General features: G+C 34.6%; 2 protein-coding genes across 2 annotated transcripts in view; one reads left to right on the top strand and one right to left on the bottom strand.

The window, feature by feature from the left end:
- Window positions 1-1,379: 1,379 nt before the first annotated feature.
- LOC117325538 (EARP and GARP complex-interacting protein 1-like) lies at window positions 1,380-11,461 on the bottom strand. The gene is made up of 9 exons (XM_033881833.1): window positions 11,408-11,461; window positions 9,262-9,345; window positions 8,571-8,703; window positions 6,527-6,671; window positions 4,668-4,767; window positions 4,026-4,162; window positions 3,585-3,752; window positions 2,574-2,738; window positions 1,380-2,250 (listed from the first exon to the last, which is right to left on the bottom strand). The coding sequence occupies exons 1-9, from the start codon at window positions 11,447-11,449 to the stop codon at window positions 2,076-2,078; spliced, it is 1,149 nt and encodes a 382-aa protein (XP_033737724.1). The 5' UTR covers window positions 11,450-11,461; the 3' UTR covers window positions 1,380-2,075.
- Window positions 11,462-11,632: 171 nt separating this feature from the next.
- Window positions 11,633-21,342, top strand: part of LOC117325536 (trafficking protein particle complex subunit 12-like) — a 13,904-nt gene continuing 4,194 nt past the window's right edge. The window contains exons 1-10 of the mRNA XM_033881827.1: window positions 11,633-11,684; window positions 12,744-13,838; window positions 14,652-14,902; window positions 15,736-15,852; window positions 16,545-16,667; window positions 17,543-17,681; window positions 17,984-18,096; window positions 18,340-18,412; window positions 19,258-19,331; window positions 19,893-19,991. Of these exons, the coding sequence (XP_033737718.1) occupies window positions 12,755-13,838; window positions 14,652-14,902; window positions 15,736-15,852; window positions 16,545-16,667; window positions 17,543-17,681; window positions 17,984-18,096; window positions 18,340-18,412; window positions 19,258-19,331; window positions 19,893-19,991 (2,073 nt within the window). The 5' untranslated portion in view covers window positions 11,633-11,684; window positions 12,744-12,754. The remainder of the gene's footprint in view (window positions 11,685-12,743; window positions 13,839-14,651; window positions 14,903-15,735; window positions 15,853-16,544; window positions 16,668-17,542; window positions 17,682-17,983; window positions 18,097-18,339; window positions 18,413-19,257; window positions 19,332-19,892; window positions 19,992-21,342) is intronic.

Here is a 21,342-nt window from a genome sequence, read left to right as displayed (position 1 = left end):
CAGCACCTTCAAAAACTGGTCTTACATGAACATAATGAACTTATTAGTTAAAGAGGCTTGCCCGCAGAGAGATCAGAAAAATTGGCTAATAGAAAAAGATTTTTTACACATGACAGATTGTTGGAATTGTTGAGTTTTTCATTTTGTTTTCCTTATAAAACGCTGAAAAGTGATATTAAAACCTCATTTTTTAAATATTATTTATTTAATCGCAACCCGCAATAAGTCCCCGCTATAAAGTGGAGTCTAATTTGATTGACACATCAAAGAAACAAGCACGTGCACAGTGCCGCACAGTGATAACTTCAAAGGCAGCGGCGATTTACAAAGAAGATTTGCCGTTATATTCCATACATTTCCCTCTCAGGTTGAGTTTTAAAACGTCTTTTAAATACATATTCTGTAATTGTTTTCAAGAAATAAAGTCGGAATGCCTCTAATTTTGTCACATAGAAACGTGTACTGAAGTTTATTTAGTGATCGGAGATGTGCCGTTTACCGGTCCCTCTGCGGGTAAGTCTCTTTAACCATATTGACCTACATGAACATAATGAACTTTATCACCCATACACAAACCTTCAAATACACTGATTGATCGTAGTAAAACCAGACTCGCAGGCAATGCAATCCCCTCACATGAGGAAGTAATTCAAAAACATATTTACATACGTTTGAAGTTTCATGACAATCAGATCCAAAATAACCAGTCAGAATGGAGTGAGGACTTTGAAGCTTCTAATTATAGTGAGTTGCCTCATTTTTCACATTAAGTCTTTGATAAGTAAAATACAAGAGATAATGGTTGTGAATAATGGATGCAGTTTCCATGACCATCTGAATGAAATGAATCTGTAGAGCAAAGATGCTGTTGAGGTTTATGTTATTACTAGAGCGATTACAGGAATATTATCCCTAGAATTTGTAACGTAATTTTTGTATTTATCCTATCCCAGTGACCAACACTCTACTCAGAGTGTGGGATTATTGTAGGAACAAGAGTACCAAAGGGCGGAACATTATAGGCCTGTCAAATGCCATATAGTTTTCTATACTATTTTGCATTGCAGTAAGATTTGTATCACTTAATGATTGGTTAAGTGGCATGCTATACCCTTCACCTTTCACAACAAAATCAACGTTTAATCACAAGATAGTTTCATATAATTATCAAGCCTGCCAAGTATCCAAGAAATTGGTTGAAAAATGTAGTTTGTGATCTGTGGACAGAAATTAAAAAGAAATATCTTAATAAACGAACAGCAATTACTTTCGCAGAAATTATCAAATAAATATGCCTCCAGGTAAACACAACTTGATATCTTGGTTATAAAGCCTGCTAAGTAGTTTCAAAGAAAATTATCGAAAAATGTAGTAGGAGATCTCCGAACAGACAAAAGTTAATGCTGCACAGAAGGACAACACCATACCATAATACTCGCATCAAATTTGATGTGCATATAGAAAAAAATGATTTGGCTTTTTTTTCTGAACTGAAGCAAACAAGGAATTTTTGTAATTGTATGTGTGGCCAAAATGTGTCAGTACTCTAGTGGCTTCATTACTTGAAGGATTGTGATGAAATTCTACACAATTACAATGGACCATAATATCTCATACAGGTGCCAATTTCAGGGTTGTTAGGTCAAATTAAAGGTCATAGTTACTATTTTCAGAAATTCCTTGTCAGCACTCTAGCAAGGGTTGGTATGGGACTTAATCTAATTACAGTCCTAAAAAATATCATAGTCTATTAGTACAGCATCAATCTCGGACATCTAACCAGAAAAAAGATGATTTTGATCTACAAATGCCTATGTGACTAGTAGCTTTAGTGGAAATTATTGAACAAGTAAATGGATGAAAAAAAAACAGAATATAAAGAAGACTTCTTAAATATACCTTTCAACCATTACATAGACACAAATATGTTATCTTTTACACAAGATTTTACAATCATAGCAAACAAATATGAATCATCCCTCTTGATGTCACTTTACAGAATTTATATAGAGAAAACAGGAATACTGCCAGCACAGTGGTCTGTCCTTGGTTTCCATTTAACATAATAATCAAAATCATAATAAAATCTTGTATTTCTCTGCTCTTGGTACTCTGTTGATGACTAGACGTCCGTCATAACTAAGGGAGGCAAAGACCCACGGGTCCGCAGATGACCAGTCAGTAGCATACACACTGTCCTCGTGTTCCTCATAAGTGGCTATTACTCCATCCTTTGGCACTTCAGTAGAACTACAACATTCATATTTAAAGAGTTGGAATTAACAGATACAGTTGCCAAACATGGAGTTATTTTGGTTATTGCTGATTGACCTAGTACTCTATGTTCTGTAACAAAACTTTAGTATGTAATCCCTTGGTTATTCAACTTCAAATTTCCACTGATAATACATATTGTTAAATGCAGGTGGGGAACTCTCATGAAAAAGAAGTAAGGGAGGATATATCTAACACAGAAGGGTTTAATCAGGAAAAAACAGAGTATACAGACAAATGAACAGTTGGATAGCCTTATATCAGTTTACACCATGTTGTACGGGATATAAAGATCTCACCGATTCTCAATCTGTTGATCCTCATCACTATCATCATCATTCTCCACAAGGTGTCCAAATGGTTCAGATGACAATGATACAATATTGTTGAGGATGACACGACTGTCGCTGCTGGATGACAGGACCAGCTGATCGTGGAAGTGGTTGTACCTCACTGCCCATACCCTAAATCAAATGAGTTATAAATCATGTTCTCAGCAAATTTTATCTTAAAAAATAATTAGTATTAACTTATTTAGATCTGTCAAAAATGTATGACATATTATAAATAGGCAAACTTACAAACTTTTACATCACAGTGTACATACTACACTGTTAGAGTAACATAGTGGCAACAATGCTTACCACTGATTGATCAATTTATTTCTCGCTTTCAAAAGTATCTTCTACATAAACTTCTAACATTGTTCGAGTCATATGTGATGTAATCAACTTTATTAGTCAGTCTGGATAAAGTTAAACCTCTAACATTGTTGGAGTAAGATGTGATCTTAGTCGGCCTGATTGAAGTTTTATTTGTAAGCGCCAGTGACAATAGTAGGAAAACGAAATACTTAATTACAATCATACTGATACACAAAGAAGAGGTTAGGTAAGAGAGTTGATGTATCACCATCATATTTTGAAATTTAACTTCACAGGAAACAAGTCATGGGAATTAGCAGTGACATTTACAGGTATCTATATTTACAAACAAGTATTCTGCTGATAGTACAGAAGTCACATTTCAGTTTCTTGTTTATCCTGTGCCACACTTTTCAAACATGAAACTAATAAACAGGATTTCAGTTCCAGGCTATTCCAGTAAAACACATTTCTGATGGAAGGACTCAAGATATACAGAGATTCTGAGCTTAATGGGTGCAAAACAAAATGTGTCTTATTTTATGGTGCTGCTTTAATTCAATCAACTCTTTGGTAGTTCATACCTGGTTTTCTTATCAACCTCATTCTTGTTTAATTAACAGATATCTTAATAAATCCATGGGAATGAGGTAAATGTATACTAACCAGTGTGAATGTTCTGATAAAACTTTAAGTGGCTCTGTAGGATTCCTGGTGTCCCAAAACTTCACCTTACAGTCATCTCCACAACTGGCTAGGTAATACTGTTTATTTGGATTGAAGTCCACATCCCTGACCAGCTGACCATGGGCATTCTCAATCACATATACCTGTCTGAATCGTAAAATAAACTAGAGTTAAACCAATACTTTGTCGCTTATATATATATCAGTTTTTAATTTCAAAGTATAATAATAAATATGAATATGTATGATTGATTGCAAAAAAAGTATTTAAACTTTACCTTATGTATGGTGTAAAGTCTAATTCTGGATTGTTAAATTTTCATGATTTTTCCATAAAGTTTGAAAACAAAATGGTTGTAATATATATGAAACAGACTATCCATATATTAATAAAAAAAAAGTGTCAAGGTGCACAACTCACTGCATGGAACGGATGTCCCATCCCCGTATAGCGGTGTCATTGGCAGTGGCCACCTGCTGACTATTGTGATGCGGATTCCACCGGCCACAGGTCATCTTGGGCTGACCCTTACTCTCTAATTCGGCAGAGGCAGTCAGCTAAAATGGGTAGCAGAGCATGTATATCAATAATACATGTCTCTTAACTGCTTAAGCTGAATAGATCTATGTTGATTAAGCATAACATGTAAGGGTAGCAGCTATCAATTTTGTTGAATATTATTTATGATGCCAAGAAATTAGAGTCAATGAAACCCTGATAATCTGATATTAATCCAACAAATTGGTAAGATTTCACAGGGTGTCAAAACTCATTGTTTTATTTTGTAGTTTACCTAAGAAATATGTTAGGTATAACTCGGTATCAGAATACTCATGAGTCAAATTAGAAAGCTTTCATAATATCAGTATTATCAAGGAATTCCATCAGACTATTGAAGTTTTCATTTGGTATGAAAAAACGGGTAAATACCTCTCCCATGATTAAACTATACAAAGTGTTATCTTTAAATCATAAAGGACATTGGAAAATCAGACAGGCATATTTGATACAGCTGCCTTTCAAAATTCCAAAACTGCAACATTTTTAGTCCTTTAAACAAACCTTTGCAGTATTTGAAGAGCTGTCAAGATCCCAGAGGAGAATATGGTTGTCTGACAAACCAATCAGATTACTGCTATCACCAGTCGGATGCCAAAGGACACTGGAAAATATCAACATTTTTCAATGTGATCATTTCAATCTTCTGATGTGTAAAACCAAATGGTGATATCATGGTGAAAATAAAAGATTGGTTAAAAGCATACTTAGTGTAAATATGAAAATGTTAAATCATGATTATTGGTGATATAGTTGAATGTTACATCCGCCATTTATGAGAAACAAAATAAAGTGAAAATAGTAATATGTTAATGCCTACATCATGGTGACTAAAGCCATAAAACACAAACATATTGATGTAGATACTCATTTTCATTATATTTTTCTTTTTTTTTTCATTTGTTACACAACAAAGTTGATTTTATAATTTCTATCTAAACTTGATCGTAGGACCTATTTTCATATGTTATTTAACAAAAATCTAACTATTCAGTCCCTTTAAGGACCGTTGATGAAACCAGGACATGTACATGTACATGTTAATTGTTATTACATGTAGTAATAATGGAATTAACAACTGAAAGGATGTCATTCCAATATAATTTAGATAGTTGGCAAAAAAATAATCTCCATGTGAATTACTCAACAATTAGCAAACAAAATTTTAACAAAAAGACATGCACAATGTACTCACATGAAAATCAAATTGAATGTAGGGCTATTCATTATTACTGAAAGTGGTGAAACTTAATATACATGTTTAGTTTGATTTTGTTTCCTAGACAATAAATGCAGCTCTCAGATTCAAGTGTTCAACTTTCCTAAACTCTAGGAAATGCATGCGCCATATCAGATTTATTAATTCAAGACAGTAACAAAACAACAAGAGTACCATGTACAGAACAACATATGCCCATCAAATGCAAAATGTTATATACAAATTTACTATCTTACATTGAAATAAAATTTACATCACATTCTGAGTAGTTTAGGGGCATAATTAAGGTTTTAAACAAATTGTTTCCGTGGTTACAGGAAAATTATGAAAAATACAAACCACTCCGTACCAAAAAATACTATTTATTTAACCAATAGAGCATTCATGTTACATGTACATGTACTAAGTTTCGTTAAGTTATCTGTTTTGGAGTTATACTTCAGAAACAGAAGTCTAGAAGGATGCATGAATGAACAGAGCCCTATTCAATTTACCTCTCCCAAAAAAATGCATTTCACAGTGGGGATTAAAATAGTTGAATCATAATGCCATTCAGGGAAACACAACTGTATGTGTATGATTATAAAGCCTACAAAGTTTCAAAGAAATCAGTTGAAAATGCAAGTGCTTACTAGCCTAGAGCCTTTTGAGTAAAGAAGGAGATCTTTGAACAAAAAAATCAAATACTGGAACAAACAAAGGGGCAATAATTTTGCAAAAGTAGTAGCATCAAAATTCTGTTAACGGAAACATAACTACATAATTATATACACAAGATTATATGCAAATTTTAAAGAGAGTTGTAGGAGATCTCAGACAAAAGTTGTCTGACGCCATACAATAATACTCAGGAGTACAAAAAGGAATTCATGGTAACATAAAGGTAAAATTCACCATTTCTGTTTGGTGTATGATTTCTGAAGTATTTAAAGGACAGGTATCAGATTAGCGAGGTTTTCATGTTAGCAAATGCTAACTAGTCTAGAGCCTATCAAATGGATGTCATAACCTAGCACTTGTGTGCAGACATTATATGAATACTGAGAAGAGAACTCCAGGGTACTGATGATGAGATTGAGATACTCACCAAGAAATCAACAGATCAAAAGAAAGAATTCTTACAGACCCGAAATATTATTGTCACCTTTTCATGTCCCCATAGTCTGTGTTGTCAAGGTGACACACTAGCTGCAAAGACTGATGGGAAGACTGGTCCTCCAACTGACAGCTGTCGTAGTCTGCTGGAAGTTTCCATACAGCCCCTCGCATCTCTGTTTTGGATTCTGATGCTTTTGAGTAAAGAAGAAAGAAATTCCACATAAAAAATGGTAAATTGTGATTTGTGTAATCTGTAATAACTTTTAATTAACCTTTTCTTGACAATGATAACCAAGAGGATGTACATCAGTAACTATAATGTCTTAACAGAGTTTCACTGTCAGACAGAGCCAGCACAGAACCATTAAAATGGATATTTGCAAAAGTATGACATTTTAATAAACATATCAAACAGTAAGCTAATAAACTATCTTTCAATTTTTCCTTTTGCATAGTCTCTAAATATATAATAATGATAAAAGCTTAACACAAAGAATTAAATTATTTGAAAGCAAAATTTTGTATCTGTCTTTCCATCACAATGCTGTAAAAGTAAGTTCAGCAATGGTAACACAGAAACACTCAAGCTTTACATATACCAAGGACCGTCATATCCATGTTCTAATTGTTAATGTTAAAAATACATCATATCTTTAAAGGGACATCACGGTAAAAATGTTGTAATTTTCAATGAATGTACGTGTTTTGTTCCTTTCCAGTTATGTTTCTGTGCTGTCCCAATGTTGACAGTCGATCCTCATGTCCAGCTTGACCACTTGATTTAGTTGGGAATCTCCCTCTAAATTTAGCGCGGAAATTATTTTTAAATCATCACGTAACTGTTTTGAAATCGAGGCAACACAAACACACGTTAGTTTACAAGGCGAATTGGATTAGTTGGACAACGATATTATACAGTGGTTTAAATGTTAAATAACACGTTCTGTATATATTCCGGCACATATATTTATGTGTAAATAAGTGTAAACACCATACATATAGTATAGTGACAGTAGCGATGTACTGGTACAGACTGTATAAATATTACAGAGTTTGTGTAAATATTACCGAGATTGTCATGACCTACTATCCAGCAATCAAGCAGAATACGAGCAACGTCCGTATTACTGCTGTTTTCATGTTTGAACTGTATTGTACTGCTTCCCCAGTTTAATTCTAGGATTGTGTTTGACCCATTTTCCAATTATTCTCTTCATTGCGGAAGCTGTTATCGTTTTCAACCGCAGTCGATTCACATTGGAAGCCATTTTTGTTTTCAGGTGTTTTAGTGTGTTGTGCGCATGCGTGTTATCGTATATGTCACAAAATTTGCATATTCGGACTATTGATCAACGAATTGTGATAACCTTTTTATAATTAATAATTGATGTTTTTTATATACATATATCATCAAATTCGAATGGTTATTGTTCATAAGGATATTTTTTTTAAAGATATACCCAATAATATGAAAAAATACAAAATAAAAATTGGTTTACCGCGATGTCCCTTTAAGTAATATTTTATAACATACATGTATATATTATTTTGTCATTGAATTTACCGTAAATAAGTGCGTATAGTACACACTTTTTTTCAAAATCTGACAAGTAAAAAAATCCAAAACTAAATATCACTCTCAAAACATGTACATGTACAGTGTATATCCATTTAATTGTTTATATCCATATCAGGTATATGTTTGATGTTTTAACTTATCAAGTAACATTCACAGACAATAACCCCTGTCCATACTTTACCAATTGTGAAAATTTATAAAAACTTTATAATGACTGATAGGTTAATCAAGATCTCTGTTTCACAATTATGTTAGAATATCTGTATCCCCATGTCCAGGAATAATAGAATATTATCTTTACTTCATTAGCATTTGAACAGGAACATCCACAGATTTCAACACCAACATTTTGACAATACAAATACATGTGTATATCACCTCTGATGATATAAGATTTCTGACATTTCACTCATAAAAATATACAAATAAATTCAGAATCACAATACCTATATATGTACCATAATACGATCAAGGCATATGATAACTACATTAAACAGAGCAGAAGAATTACTTTTGTTATAACAGGTTGCGAGGAGATTATTGTCCAGGGTTGAGGAACTGATGTCCCAGATCTCTCCCTCCCGATGTATGTATACAATCTTGTTTATGATGTTGTTTTCATCATCAAAGTCTATGTGGTGGATCTACAACACAATAACAAAATATTTCATGTAGACAATTCTGGTAAGTATTTTGAATTTTCAACTTATGCCAAAGGCTTCTGCCCCACTCCCAATCCAAAAGACCATTCTGAAGACATCCTTAGTATATCAATATGGACAGTGCACTTTGATTCCATTGTCAACAGGAAAGCTTGAAATTCAACTGCGATTAAAACCACCTTAAAATTACAACTAAAAATGTCATGTATAATTTATACTATATATAAGCAGGAGTAGGAATACCTGCAAGTCGGTGACAACTAAGTCTAATGAAGGGCCTTTGGGCCAGCTGACACTATTCCTTATTTCTACATGTACACCTGTAAATTTATACAAATTACATGACATACATATATTTAGTTTATAAACATTTTGAAAATCTGAATTTCTGCTTCCCAACTCAAATATGTATTAAACTCACTAACTTCATTAATCATAATATATTGCCGGTATATAAAATGCTTTCCAGAAGTTCTAGGTCTGTATACAACTACACACCAACAAGATCATACTATAACTTAGTATAAATAAAGTGCTCACTTGGTTTTCTGCCCTAAGTGACTGTGTGCCCACTAGAAAGCGTATCTTATCCGTCTCTGCTGTTTGGGCAGACAATGCTCTGGCCTGGAAAGATATGAAAACAAATTAAACTTACTTATTACAAGGTAGCATATTATGCACTTAGCTCCCCCTCATCAGTGTTAAAGGTTTATAAGTTTTTTATACTGAGATATTATATAGTAATATAATATGCTTAGAATTTAGCACTTGTCTATTTACATATGTACTAATCTACAGAAATAAGGATCTTCAACTATGATCTTCAGACAGTGAGACCTGTAAAGATGTATCAAGCAGGTACTTTGGGTTTGGAAGCACAAGTCAACAGAAAATAAAAAGTTCACCGAAATAAAAATAAGTGTATTTAGATCTCCTGATCTACGAAGATGGTAATTAGATTTTATTAGATTATCATTTTCTTTAAAAATATACATGAGGGGGTACCCTGGTACATGTGCATGCATTCATGTATATTAGCCAATATTTTTACTTTCAATTTAAAAGGCACCAGTGATCTTTACGATTATGTAGTTACATAGACTCAGTATTCTTGACATGTCAAATTGACATATTTTTACTTTTAAAATTCATAATCAGACTTCTGAAATTGATAAATATCTAGGGTCATCATATCAAAACAATGTAAGAGGTTATACAAAGAGATATTTTTGACATGTACACGATATAGCAATATATATGGTCAACTGTACTATGGGCCATTTATACCACTGCTTTATAATAAAAAATTATCTGGTTACTAACTGTTTGTTCTCTGTTGAATCTATGTAAGATTTTCAAATATTTTAAATATAGACAAATGATCAGAAGATTTTATGTGCAAAAGTAGAGAACATAAGGTATATTGGTGCTGTTGACCACTCCAAGTAGAAGTTATAGGAGACTGAGGCTTCCTTGGAGCTTAAGAACATCGAGCCTGTTGTCCAATCCCTTTTGCCAACACTTAATATTAATCTTGATGATATTCTATGTAAAAATACCTTGTTATTATACTTGTTGTGTTGACAATAAAATATTTTGAAATAGCTTAGAACATGCTATTTGTGGTTGTCTTTTAGGGGCAAAGACTTTGTGAAGTGGGGGGAAGTGTAAAAGTTGAGAGTATAAGATCATCTCACTAACCCAAACTAGTGGGAATTTCCCTTTAGCCTAGTGGTAGGATGTTTTCCTTGAGTTCAAGCACCAGAGCGGGAAGGCTATTTTTATTATTCTTCCTATTACACAAATAGGGTCCATGGACCCTGTCAGACTTTCCACCCTAACCCCTAGGCTGATGAGAATTTCTCTAAGCTTTTAAACATGAAGCTATTGCATTCAGACCAGTGCATGAATAGAATAGTTATAAATTGGGGATACATGTAGCCTACAGTAAAAACTTTACAGATGTACATTAATGTGGTACATGTTTTTGTAGGTCTATGTAAATTTATAAAGTGTAGAAATGTAATGTAAAAAGACTAAAACATAATTAATACAGGATGTAGCAGCTGAATGTCAAAAACAAACATCTAAAATCCCAATTTGTCGTGTATTAATTTTCCAAGATGAAATATTAAAATTGACATTCTAATGCTGGTGGCGTTAGTATTTGCCCCTAAACTGCATAATGCATGCAATCTTTTTTTCAACGTATATTCAATTCAATTCTTTTTATTGACATTACCAACATAGGCGTACATGCAGTCATATATATACACAAAGCATGTAAGCATACAGTGTAAACATATAACTATATGAGCTATAATTATAAACATACAATACATGTAGAAACTAACAGGACCTATCACATATTAATTACGGCAATTAACATTTTGTTGTACAACTAAGAAAACTACTGTAAAACACTAGTCAACATATCGACAGTATCAGAGATATGCAAAGTTTCAAAATCGAATACGACTGATCGTGGTTGTACATGTCCGAACTCGGAACTTTCACAGATGAGAAGTGACTAGGCTAGATATTGGTCTATGTATATAGTGTAATGTAAACAGTGAAGGCTCAAAATAAATACTAGTCTACACCAGATCAGCTCTTCAGTAAAGTTGCACACCCTTTTAAGCATTGTGATATGAAATATGTGCGACAATATGCATGTAAACGTAACCTGAAACTCGAGTCCATAAATGACTGGTGCTTCGTCGTCCATTTTGAAACTTTGTGACAGAAGCTGATAGTCGTAAACAAACGCGAGTAAATAAACGATTTTGACTCTCAATAAAATCATTTTTCGTGTTTGCTATTAAATACTCTTGGATTGGTATGTTTCCAGCTCGTTTTGGAAGAAACTGGGCAAAATCTTTCATAAATAGTTTTTTTTTTTATTTTGCGACATAAACCATCGTAAAGTAGTCGTTGAACCTTGCACGAATACTCATCGCCTTGTAAGTTTGTCAAAATAACACTTAAAATGCATGTACACGAATTTTTTTTACTTCGCTGTATGAAAAGTAGATAATCAAGAAGTGATGATACAGTTGTAGAGACTCATATACTGTACATTATATGTGGCGTTTACATAATTATCCAATTCAGGTCATGCATTATAAATGTCATATTGGCCTAGGCCTATGCACCTGGTATTGTGGTCAGTTTTAGCGGATCCCGAACTGCTACCGATACTGTATAGATCTACAGTGCGCGGGCCTCTACAGTTTACTAGAGGTGTTGAGTGTATTCCCATGTTACTATATGTAAGATATCTGCATATACATTCCTAATGCCTATCATGCAGGCTTACTGCATCTACAGTAGACCTAGAGTATCAAGGCACATACTTACCCCCCCCCCCCCCCCCCCCCGATGAAACACAAGCAAAGCACAAAGTTTTGTTCAAGTGAAGGAAGACATCTCAACATGCTGCCAAGAACCGGTTCGAAACCAGGATGAGGGGTCCCACAGACTTGCACATTTATGATCAGGTTATAAACAATGTGTAGCCGAATCAACTTTTCTGTGGAGTAACTGAATATTGATTTGTACACTACCAGTGTATATAAGATTTTAGTGTAGACAAAAACACCTGTCAGCACCTCAATGTATATAATATGCACTGCACTGGTCATTTGTCTGAATAAGGTGACATAGTGTAGTCACAAAACAGGCTTAAGTCCCAATTTTATCACATTCATACTTACCAACACGAAGACCATGTTTCATAATTCCTTTATTTTCATCTTTTATCTATAAACCATCACAAAACTAATAAAAATGTAAATACCTGGTAATCTCTATATCTTCACACCACTGAAAAGTTGGGACTGTCCTAAAACTTGAAGCATAGCCCAGGTCACCTAACCAATTTCATGGTGCATGAATATAAAGATGAGTTACCTCACTATAAGTATATATATACATATATATATTTACATAAACATGCCATGTACATACTCATATTGTCAGGTTTGATTGTCTTTAATGCTCAAAAATTTAAAAATTTTCAGAGACTATCAAAATGATGTCAGATGATAATTCTGGAGTTGGTGATCTGCTGGAAGATGAAAGTTTTGCCGAACCATCCTCCCAGGTACTTGCATTTCCATCGGAACCAATGCTCCGACATTCAGCCACCACAGATACACTAGACTCTGTAATCCTGGAAACGTCTCCAGCCGAAGAGGACATTCTAGATGACAGTCATACAGAGACAGACAAAAATGATGCTGACAAAGACCCAAATATACCCTTGCAGGTTGAGTTTAACCAATCTGATACAGATTTGGCACAAAATGGAGCAGATTCTTCTTTATTAGGCACTTCTCCATCCATGTACATTTCTAAAACTGTAGATGAAATTCGAGAAAATAGCAACAAAAATACTGAGGATGAAAAATCTAGCAAAAGTCCTCTTCATATCAGCAGCTATTTTAAAACAGAGACATCACAAGTTGTTGAAAGTGATCCATTTGGACAGAGTTTCTTTGATAACATCAACAACGCTCCTCAGGAAGACAAATCTAAATCTGTTTCTCCTGATGATGTTTTTGGTGATATGGATGACCTTGGTAATGAAGAAACTTCACAAAGTGCAGCATCGCCTGTGGCAGATGTATCCGAATCTTCCAATTCTCGACCAGATCCTGTGGAAAGCCGACTCTCACATGAGGAGCCGGAAAGTGTAGATTTTCAGGTTGTCCCAGAAGATATGGGAACTAACATTATGGAAGCCTCACTACAGGTAATCGATGACAAAGAGGATTTTGAATCCTTCACAGCAGAGGGAACCGGTGATGGTGACCAGGACATTCTGAGTGGCCTAAGTATGTCGCCATCAAATAAACTGATGTCTGATCGTATGTCACAACTTCACATCACAGATACCATCCCCATAGATACTGTTCCTGACAGTGGACCAGTTAGCTATGATCGCCAGCTATCCAACAAGTACCCAGACCTAGGCCTGTCACCTGCCCATCAACCTTTTCAGGGAACGCCATTACCACCCATGCAGTTGTCTGCCTTTCCCACTCCAGGACATCAGTCAATTCCTGAACCACCCATTGACAGTCATCTGGAGGTTCAGCTAGATGACAAACCAAGTAAGACACTGTAGAATTCAACAATATCTGAACTTTCTGAACAAAATAAGTTTACCTGTTGCAATAAAAAATTGTTATATCGGTTTCACATATACCGGTAATAGTTTGTTGGTCAGTAGTAAATGATCCACTGCCTTGATACTAAGTTGATAGCATTTTGAAATTTTATTCATAGATTTTGTGTTGTTATACCACATACACTTACTTGTCAGGAGCTAAAGACATGTACATATGCTTTTGAATATGAATTAGATCATCAGAATTCTTTATTCACTGTATTTGATATGTAGCTTGCATGTTACTCCAATTGAATTGATTCATTTATGAATTAGAAAATTCAAAAAACACATATTGTTAGATTTATGAAATACTACAGCAGCAATTATTGTACATGTTATCAGTAGAAATCTTTTATATTAAGCCATTCAGATTCATTTCATGCACATGAAAAAACTGATAGGTTGCAACAGGTATGACTTAAGTTTCTGTTCGTACACTCCAATCCTACCCTGGAAAATTCAGAAAGTGCAAACAGATAATATTTTGATTTGGACCTGAAGAATTTAGATATCAATGAAATGATCCATCATCACCATCAATCTGAGTAAAATCATTCTGATCTACACTTGACTCCCATTCCATAAACAATGACTTAGCGTAGTTTATGAAACATGTGCACAGATCAAGATATGATTTTAACCAGATTGTTATCATCTTGTTAATAAATATCTGCACTGAACTAATGTTATCATCTTGTTAAATAACAACAAAAAAAAGATTTATAATAAAGTATATTGTATATTGTACCAAAAGGTGAAGTAACGGCTAATTCACCACCGAATTCTGGAGGTTTGGCATCAGCCTTTCAGACACTCGGCGATGGCAATGCTGCAGACCCATTCTCAGCCAGTCTTCACATGAGTGATGCAGACAGACAACATGATGCTTGGCTACCATCAGATGCAACTCGACATATACTTGTGACTGTAACAACATCACCAGGGAGCTTTGTACCAACAGAGGATCAAATCAGCACTCCAAGTATTGTAGTGAACGAATCACAGGTAATAATAACCCCAATGGAACAAGTTGTAGTTGATAGGTACAGAACCAAGCACCTGTAATACAGAACCAAGCACCTGTTGTACAGAACCAAGCACCTGTAATACAGAACTAAGCACCTGTAATACAGAACTAAGCACCTGTAATACAGAACCAAGCACCTGTAATACAGAACCAAGCACCTGTTATACAGAACCAAGCACCTATATAGCTAATACAGAACCAAGCACCTGTAATACAGAACCAAGCACCTGTTAAACAGAATAAAGCATCTGTTAAACAGAACCAAGCACCTATATAGCTAATACAGAACCAAGCACCTGTAATACAGAACTAAGCACCTGTTAAACAGAATAAAGCACATGTTAAACAGAACCAAGCACCTGTTGTACAGAACCAAGCACCTGTTGTACAGAACCAAGCACCTGTTGTACAGAACAAAGTACCTGTTGTACAGAACAAAGCACCTGTTGTACAGAACAAAGCACCTGTTGTACAGAACAAAGCACCTGTTGTACAGAACAAAGCACTTGTTATTAGAAATAATCAATATCTCTTATAAAATCAAACTAGGATGGTTTGGGGGCACGTTTTACTAGGGCTTGATGTTGCATGTGGAAATGAATGTGACAACTGATCAGACCACATGACTTTCTCCAGGTTTCATCCTACAATAAGATCCCCACACACTACAATTCAGGCTAACAAGAACGATTCAATAGTTAACAAAGTTATTATAACCTGTTTTGAAATTGATTTTTTTTAATAAAGATTTAAACTACTGATTAATCATGTACAGAATATATGTAATATGTCATAAACCTGTGTTTTATAGGGTGACCCTGTACGAGATCTGGTGCATCGCTACATGGGAGAACAGGAGGCTATTAAGAGACAAATACTGACAGTCGACAGTGTCACCCAAGATGTGGATGGCCTCAAAAAACTCTTGGTACATTTTCATGTCGTCTTAAATATAACTCCTGGTACTTAATGTTGTCATCTGAACCTTGTATTGTATCAGTCATCTGTTACAAGCTCTCCCATACATTTTGTAGTTAAATACAAATGCTAATTCATGTTTCTGCATTATCTTGTAATAAGCCCACTCCCTACTTAGTACATGTTAGAGATCATGTGTTGACCGGGGATTATTGCAGGATCAGTGTAATATTATGTCATACTGTCTTGAAATGCTCTTGGTATTGATTAATCACCTATTTTGTCGTCTTAAAGATAGGCTGGCTTTTAAAGATTCAACACTTGACTATCAAGTATAGAGTAAACGTAGAAATTTACATGAGGGGGAAATTTACACTGATTACGCGGAGTCCTTATTGATCACAAACATTTTCCCGAACATTTTCCCAAGCATATTATTTTGATATCAGTTTGCCTAATTACGAACTACAAACAAAGGTGGATCAATCACGAAAATTACCCCCAAACATTAAGTTTACATATCAAAATTGAAAAATATATCCCCGCGAAAATAACCACATTTACAGTATGTCTTCAACAGATAAATGATGAGAAATGACGTGCACATAATTTTCTTGTTCTTCATTAAGCTGTAATGCAGAAATTAATGAGAATTCTAAATTTTTGATAATGTATATGCTAATGATAGTGTTTTTAATACAGGAAGGAGGCTGTTACAGGTCAGCAGTGGAACTGACAGGGAGACTTCTAACAGCTGCCGGCCAAGGATCAGACAGTCAAGGGGAGACAACTACACCTACCCAACACACATCTCATACACTACAGGTATTTCAACAGAGTTGTAGAACAGACATTTCTAAAACAATGCCTTATATCTGAATGTAATATTTGTACTACATTTCTGATTGACCAAATGGATTGGGTTTTGTTAGAAAAATATAAGCATGTTACATTTAAAGAGATTATTTTTTAAATTATGTTGAAAAATAAAATCATTACAGCATTCACATTTATGCTTGCCTATAATAAATTGAAGAACATGTTTGTTTGCATCTCTGAATATTTCAAAAGAAATATGTATGATACCTTCCTGGTATTAATAATATTGATGATTTTTTAAAAACACAAATGAAGAACATGTATTAATTTCACAGCATTGTGAAGGTTATATCACATAGATAAAAGCTGTTATTGACTGCCTGGTATTTTATTTTCATTAATTCATGATCTGGTATGATACCAACTTCACTGAGAAGAGCTCCTAATCTAAATTCTTTATCTGATTAACTTGGCCTAAAAGCTTGACATTTAGTTTACCATTGTACATTTTCCTGTGTGTTATCTTACCGTTGTATATTTACCCGTTTATTATCTTACTTTTGTACATTTACTTGTATGTTACCTTACCTTTGTACATTTACCTGTGTTATCTTACCTTTGTACATTTACCTGTGTGTTACCTTACCTTTGTATATTTACATGTGAATTTACCTTACCTTTGTACATTTACCTGTGGGTTTTCTTACCTTTGTACATTTACCTGTGTATTACCTTACCTTTGTACATTTACCTGTGTGTTTATCTTACCTTTGTACATTTACCTGTGTGTTATCTTACCTTTGTACATTTACCTGTGTATTCACCTCACGGATGCTGAACATTAACCTTACTACAGTTACTGTACATTATTATTCCAACAGCTGTGGTTTTGTCGCCTTTCACTGCTAATGAAATTGAAGCTATACAACATTGTTGAGTCGGAACTGCAGGGTTTCCAGAACCTTGACACACCAGACCTCTACTACGAGTACTATCCACTGATTCACCCAGGACGCAAAGGTTAGTTTCCGTCCTCACAGCTATTGTTGTTTAAACAAATGTCTCACTTCTACTGTAACATTTTCATTTTTTCTGCAAGGTTGGTCAAGTGCTTCATAATCAAACTTGGAATATAATTGAATATAGTGCTGGATATCACTTTAAAAGTCCCGATCGGTCATCACATTTTCTCAAACATGCAATGATTAATGATTATTTATTGATCATGAATAAAAAGGGAAATATCTACAAAAACATTCACCAAAATAGATGAAAATGAGATGGGTTTATTTAACTATTAGCTATGTTTTGAAATATTGTAGGTTCCATTGTATCTTTTGGAATGCGGTTATTACATGCAGAACTTCCTCACTACCTAGGACGATCACAAGAAGCATTAGATCGACTCCACTACATACTAGCAGTCACACAAAAGGTTGGTTAGGAAAGTTGTTTTATTTAAACATACTACTGGTATAGTGTATAAAGTGTATTTAGTTTTTTCCAGATTAACTGCAATTAGCCATCACATGTTCATATGTCCATGATACAATGTATTTACCATACCATTTCATTGTCCTGAGCTTCGAGTCTTTATGTTGGCGCGCTGAGTGTATAACGGTAAATTTTAATTATAAGAATGCTACTGTAACAGTACTGTTGTTTGTTGTGTCTGCAGATCATCAAGAATCTGGATGAAGGTTTAAGTGAAGATGGCAGTGCAGTAGAAATCAAAGAAGAAAGTAGAAAAGGTAGCTGTTTTAATAGCAGCAGTATGTTGTATAATGGGTGTCCTTTGTTCCGTATTGAAGCTATTCAAAATGATGTCTTACCTACATAATAAAAAGTCAGTCAAGCAATCTCTAAAATTGACCTATGAACTCTATTTTGATTGAATATGTAAAACACATTTTCATTTGAAAAATTTGTTGGCAATTCTTTATAATTTACCAAGTTGTTTCTTTTTAAGGATTACAATTTGTTGCTTTGTAATTTAAGGATTTTAATTTGTTCCTTTGTAATTAAAGGATTTTAATTTGTTACTTGTAATTTAAGGATTAAAATTGCGTTCTTAATAATTTAAGGATTACAATTTGTTTCTTTGTAATTTAAGGATTTTAATTTGTTCCTTTGTAATTTAAGGATTTTAATTTGTTACTTGTAATTTAAGGATTAAAATTGGGTTCTTAATAATTTAAGGATTACAATTTGTTACTTTGTAATTTAAGGATTTTAATTTGTTTCTTTGTAATTTAAGGATTACAATTTGTTTCTTTGTAATTTAAGGATTACAATTTGTTTCTTTGTAATTTAAGGATTACAATTTGTTCCTTTGTAATTTAAGGATTTTAATTTGTTTCTTTGTAATTTAAGGATTACAATTTGTTTCTTTGTAATTTAAGGATTACAATTTGTTACTTTGTAATTTAAGGATTACAATTTGTTACTTTGTAATTTAAGGATTACAATTTGTTCCTTTGTAATTTAAGGATTTCAATTTGTTACTTTGTAATTTAAGGATTTCAATTTGTTACTTTGTGATTTAAGGATTGGGTTCTTAATATTTTAAGAATTGCAATTTTTCTTCTTCTTTAAGCCTCCAGAGAATTATGGTGTTCACGTGAGAAGAAAGTCTTATTCATCATTGGAAACACATTTTTGGCTATAAAGGTATCTATAATACTGGATCATACACTTATACAAGATCTGTGCTCATCTCAATCTGTTGTTTATCGTTCTTGCTGTTATGTATTTATCCAAATGTTCCTCACTTCAAAGGTACATTTTCATGTTTGAAAGGGAGGAGATAAATATGTCTTTTCACTACCTAGAGAAAGACAGATCACTAAAGTAAGAAACTATCCCTTTCTGTCAAATTCACATGTATACATAACCCGACCAGGCATTGCGACTTTCTTTTTGTCAGAAGGAATGCTCTGTACCACAGTTAAATTAAAATCATCTCCACAAAGTTATATAATAGTAATAATGAACCTATCTATGAGAGTTATATACCGTATATGACCTAATAAGAGTGCCTGCCCGAATAAGGGCGCCCGCACTGTCAATTACCTGTGCCATGCGCCCTTATTAGGTCATATACGGTAATAGTATGTATGAACCTATCTATGAGAGTTATATAATAGTATTTATGAACCTATCTATGAGAGTTATATAATAGTATTTATGAACCTATCTATGAGAGCTTAGCATGTATGAATATGTTTTCAGGATTATGAGGCGTCCATGACAGTCTACGAAGCCCTACTGGTAAAGGACCCTCAATCAAAGCCGTCTCTGTTGAGTGGTCTGGGATTGATATATCTCCAGGTAACAATTCACACAATTTGTTCTCATTATCAAACTTTAAGACAAACATTCTTTGTAATTCAAATTAAGGAAAATCTGTATTTAAAGGAATTCCTATAGATATTACCACTTATCCTTGGATGTGACACCTTAGTGGTGTCAGGGTATATTGTTGTGACCGTGGACACATTTACCCTTGGATGTGACTCCTTAGTGGTGTCAGGGTATATTGTTGTGACTGAGGACACATTTACTCTTGGATGTGACTCCTTAGTGGTGTCAGGGTATATTGTTGTGATTGAGGACACATTTACCCTTGAATGTGACAACTCCTTAGTGGTGTCAGGGTATATTGTTGTGATTGACTGACGACACATTTACCCTTGGATGCGACACCTTAGTGGTGTCAGGGTATATTGTTGTGACTGAGGACATGTTTACCCTTGGATGTGACACCTTAGTGGTGTCAGGGTATATTGTTGTGACCGAGGACACATTTACCCTTGGATGTGACACCTTAGTGGTGTCGGGGTATATTGTTGTGACTGAGGATACATTTACCCTTGGATGTGACTCCTTAGTGGTGTCAGGGTATATTGTTGTGACTGAGGATACATTTACCCTTGGATGTGACTCCTTAGTGGTGTCAGGGTATATTGTTGTGACCGAGGACACATTTACCCTTGGATGTGACTCCTTAGTGGTGTCAGGGTATATTGTTGTGATTGACTGAGGACACATTTACCCTTGGATGTGACGCCTTAGTGGTGTCAGGGTATATTGTTGTGACTGAGGGCACATTTACCCTTGGATGTGACTCCTTAGTGGTGTCAGGGTATATTGTTGTGACTGAGGACATGTTTACCCTTGGATGTGACTCCTTAGTGGTGTCAGGGTATATTGTTGTGACTGAGGACACATTTACCCTTGGATGTGACTCCTTAGTGGTGTCAGGGTATATTGTTGTGACCGAGGACACATTTACCCTTGGATGTGACTCCTTAGTGGTGTCAGGGTATATTGTTGTGACTGAGGACACATTTACCCTTGGATGTGACTCCTTAGTGGTGTCGGGGTATATTGTTGTGATTGACTGAGGACACATTTACCCTTGGATGTGACTCCTTAGTGGTGTCGGGGTATATTGTTGTGACTGAGGACACATTTACCCTTGGATGTGACTCCTTAGTGGTGTCGGGGTATATTGTTGTGATTGACTGAGGACACATTTACCCTTGGATGTGACTCCTTAGTGGTGTCAGGGTATATTGTTGTGACTGACTGAGGACACATTTACCCTTGGATGTGACTCCTTAGTGGTGTCAGGGTATATTGTTGTGACTGAGGACACATTTACCCTTGGATGTGACTC

This window comes from Pecten maximus, chromosome 4 (genome assembly GCF_902652985.1).
Source record: "Pecten maximus chromosome 4, xPecMax1.1, whole genome shotgun sequence".
Taxonomy (NCBI): domain Eukaryota; kingdom Metazoa; phylum Mollusca; class Bivalvia; order Pectinida; family Pectinidae; genus Pecten; species Pecten maximus.
This window is presented reverse-complemented; position numbering and strand designations above follow the sequence as displayed.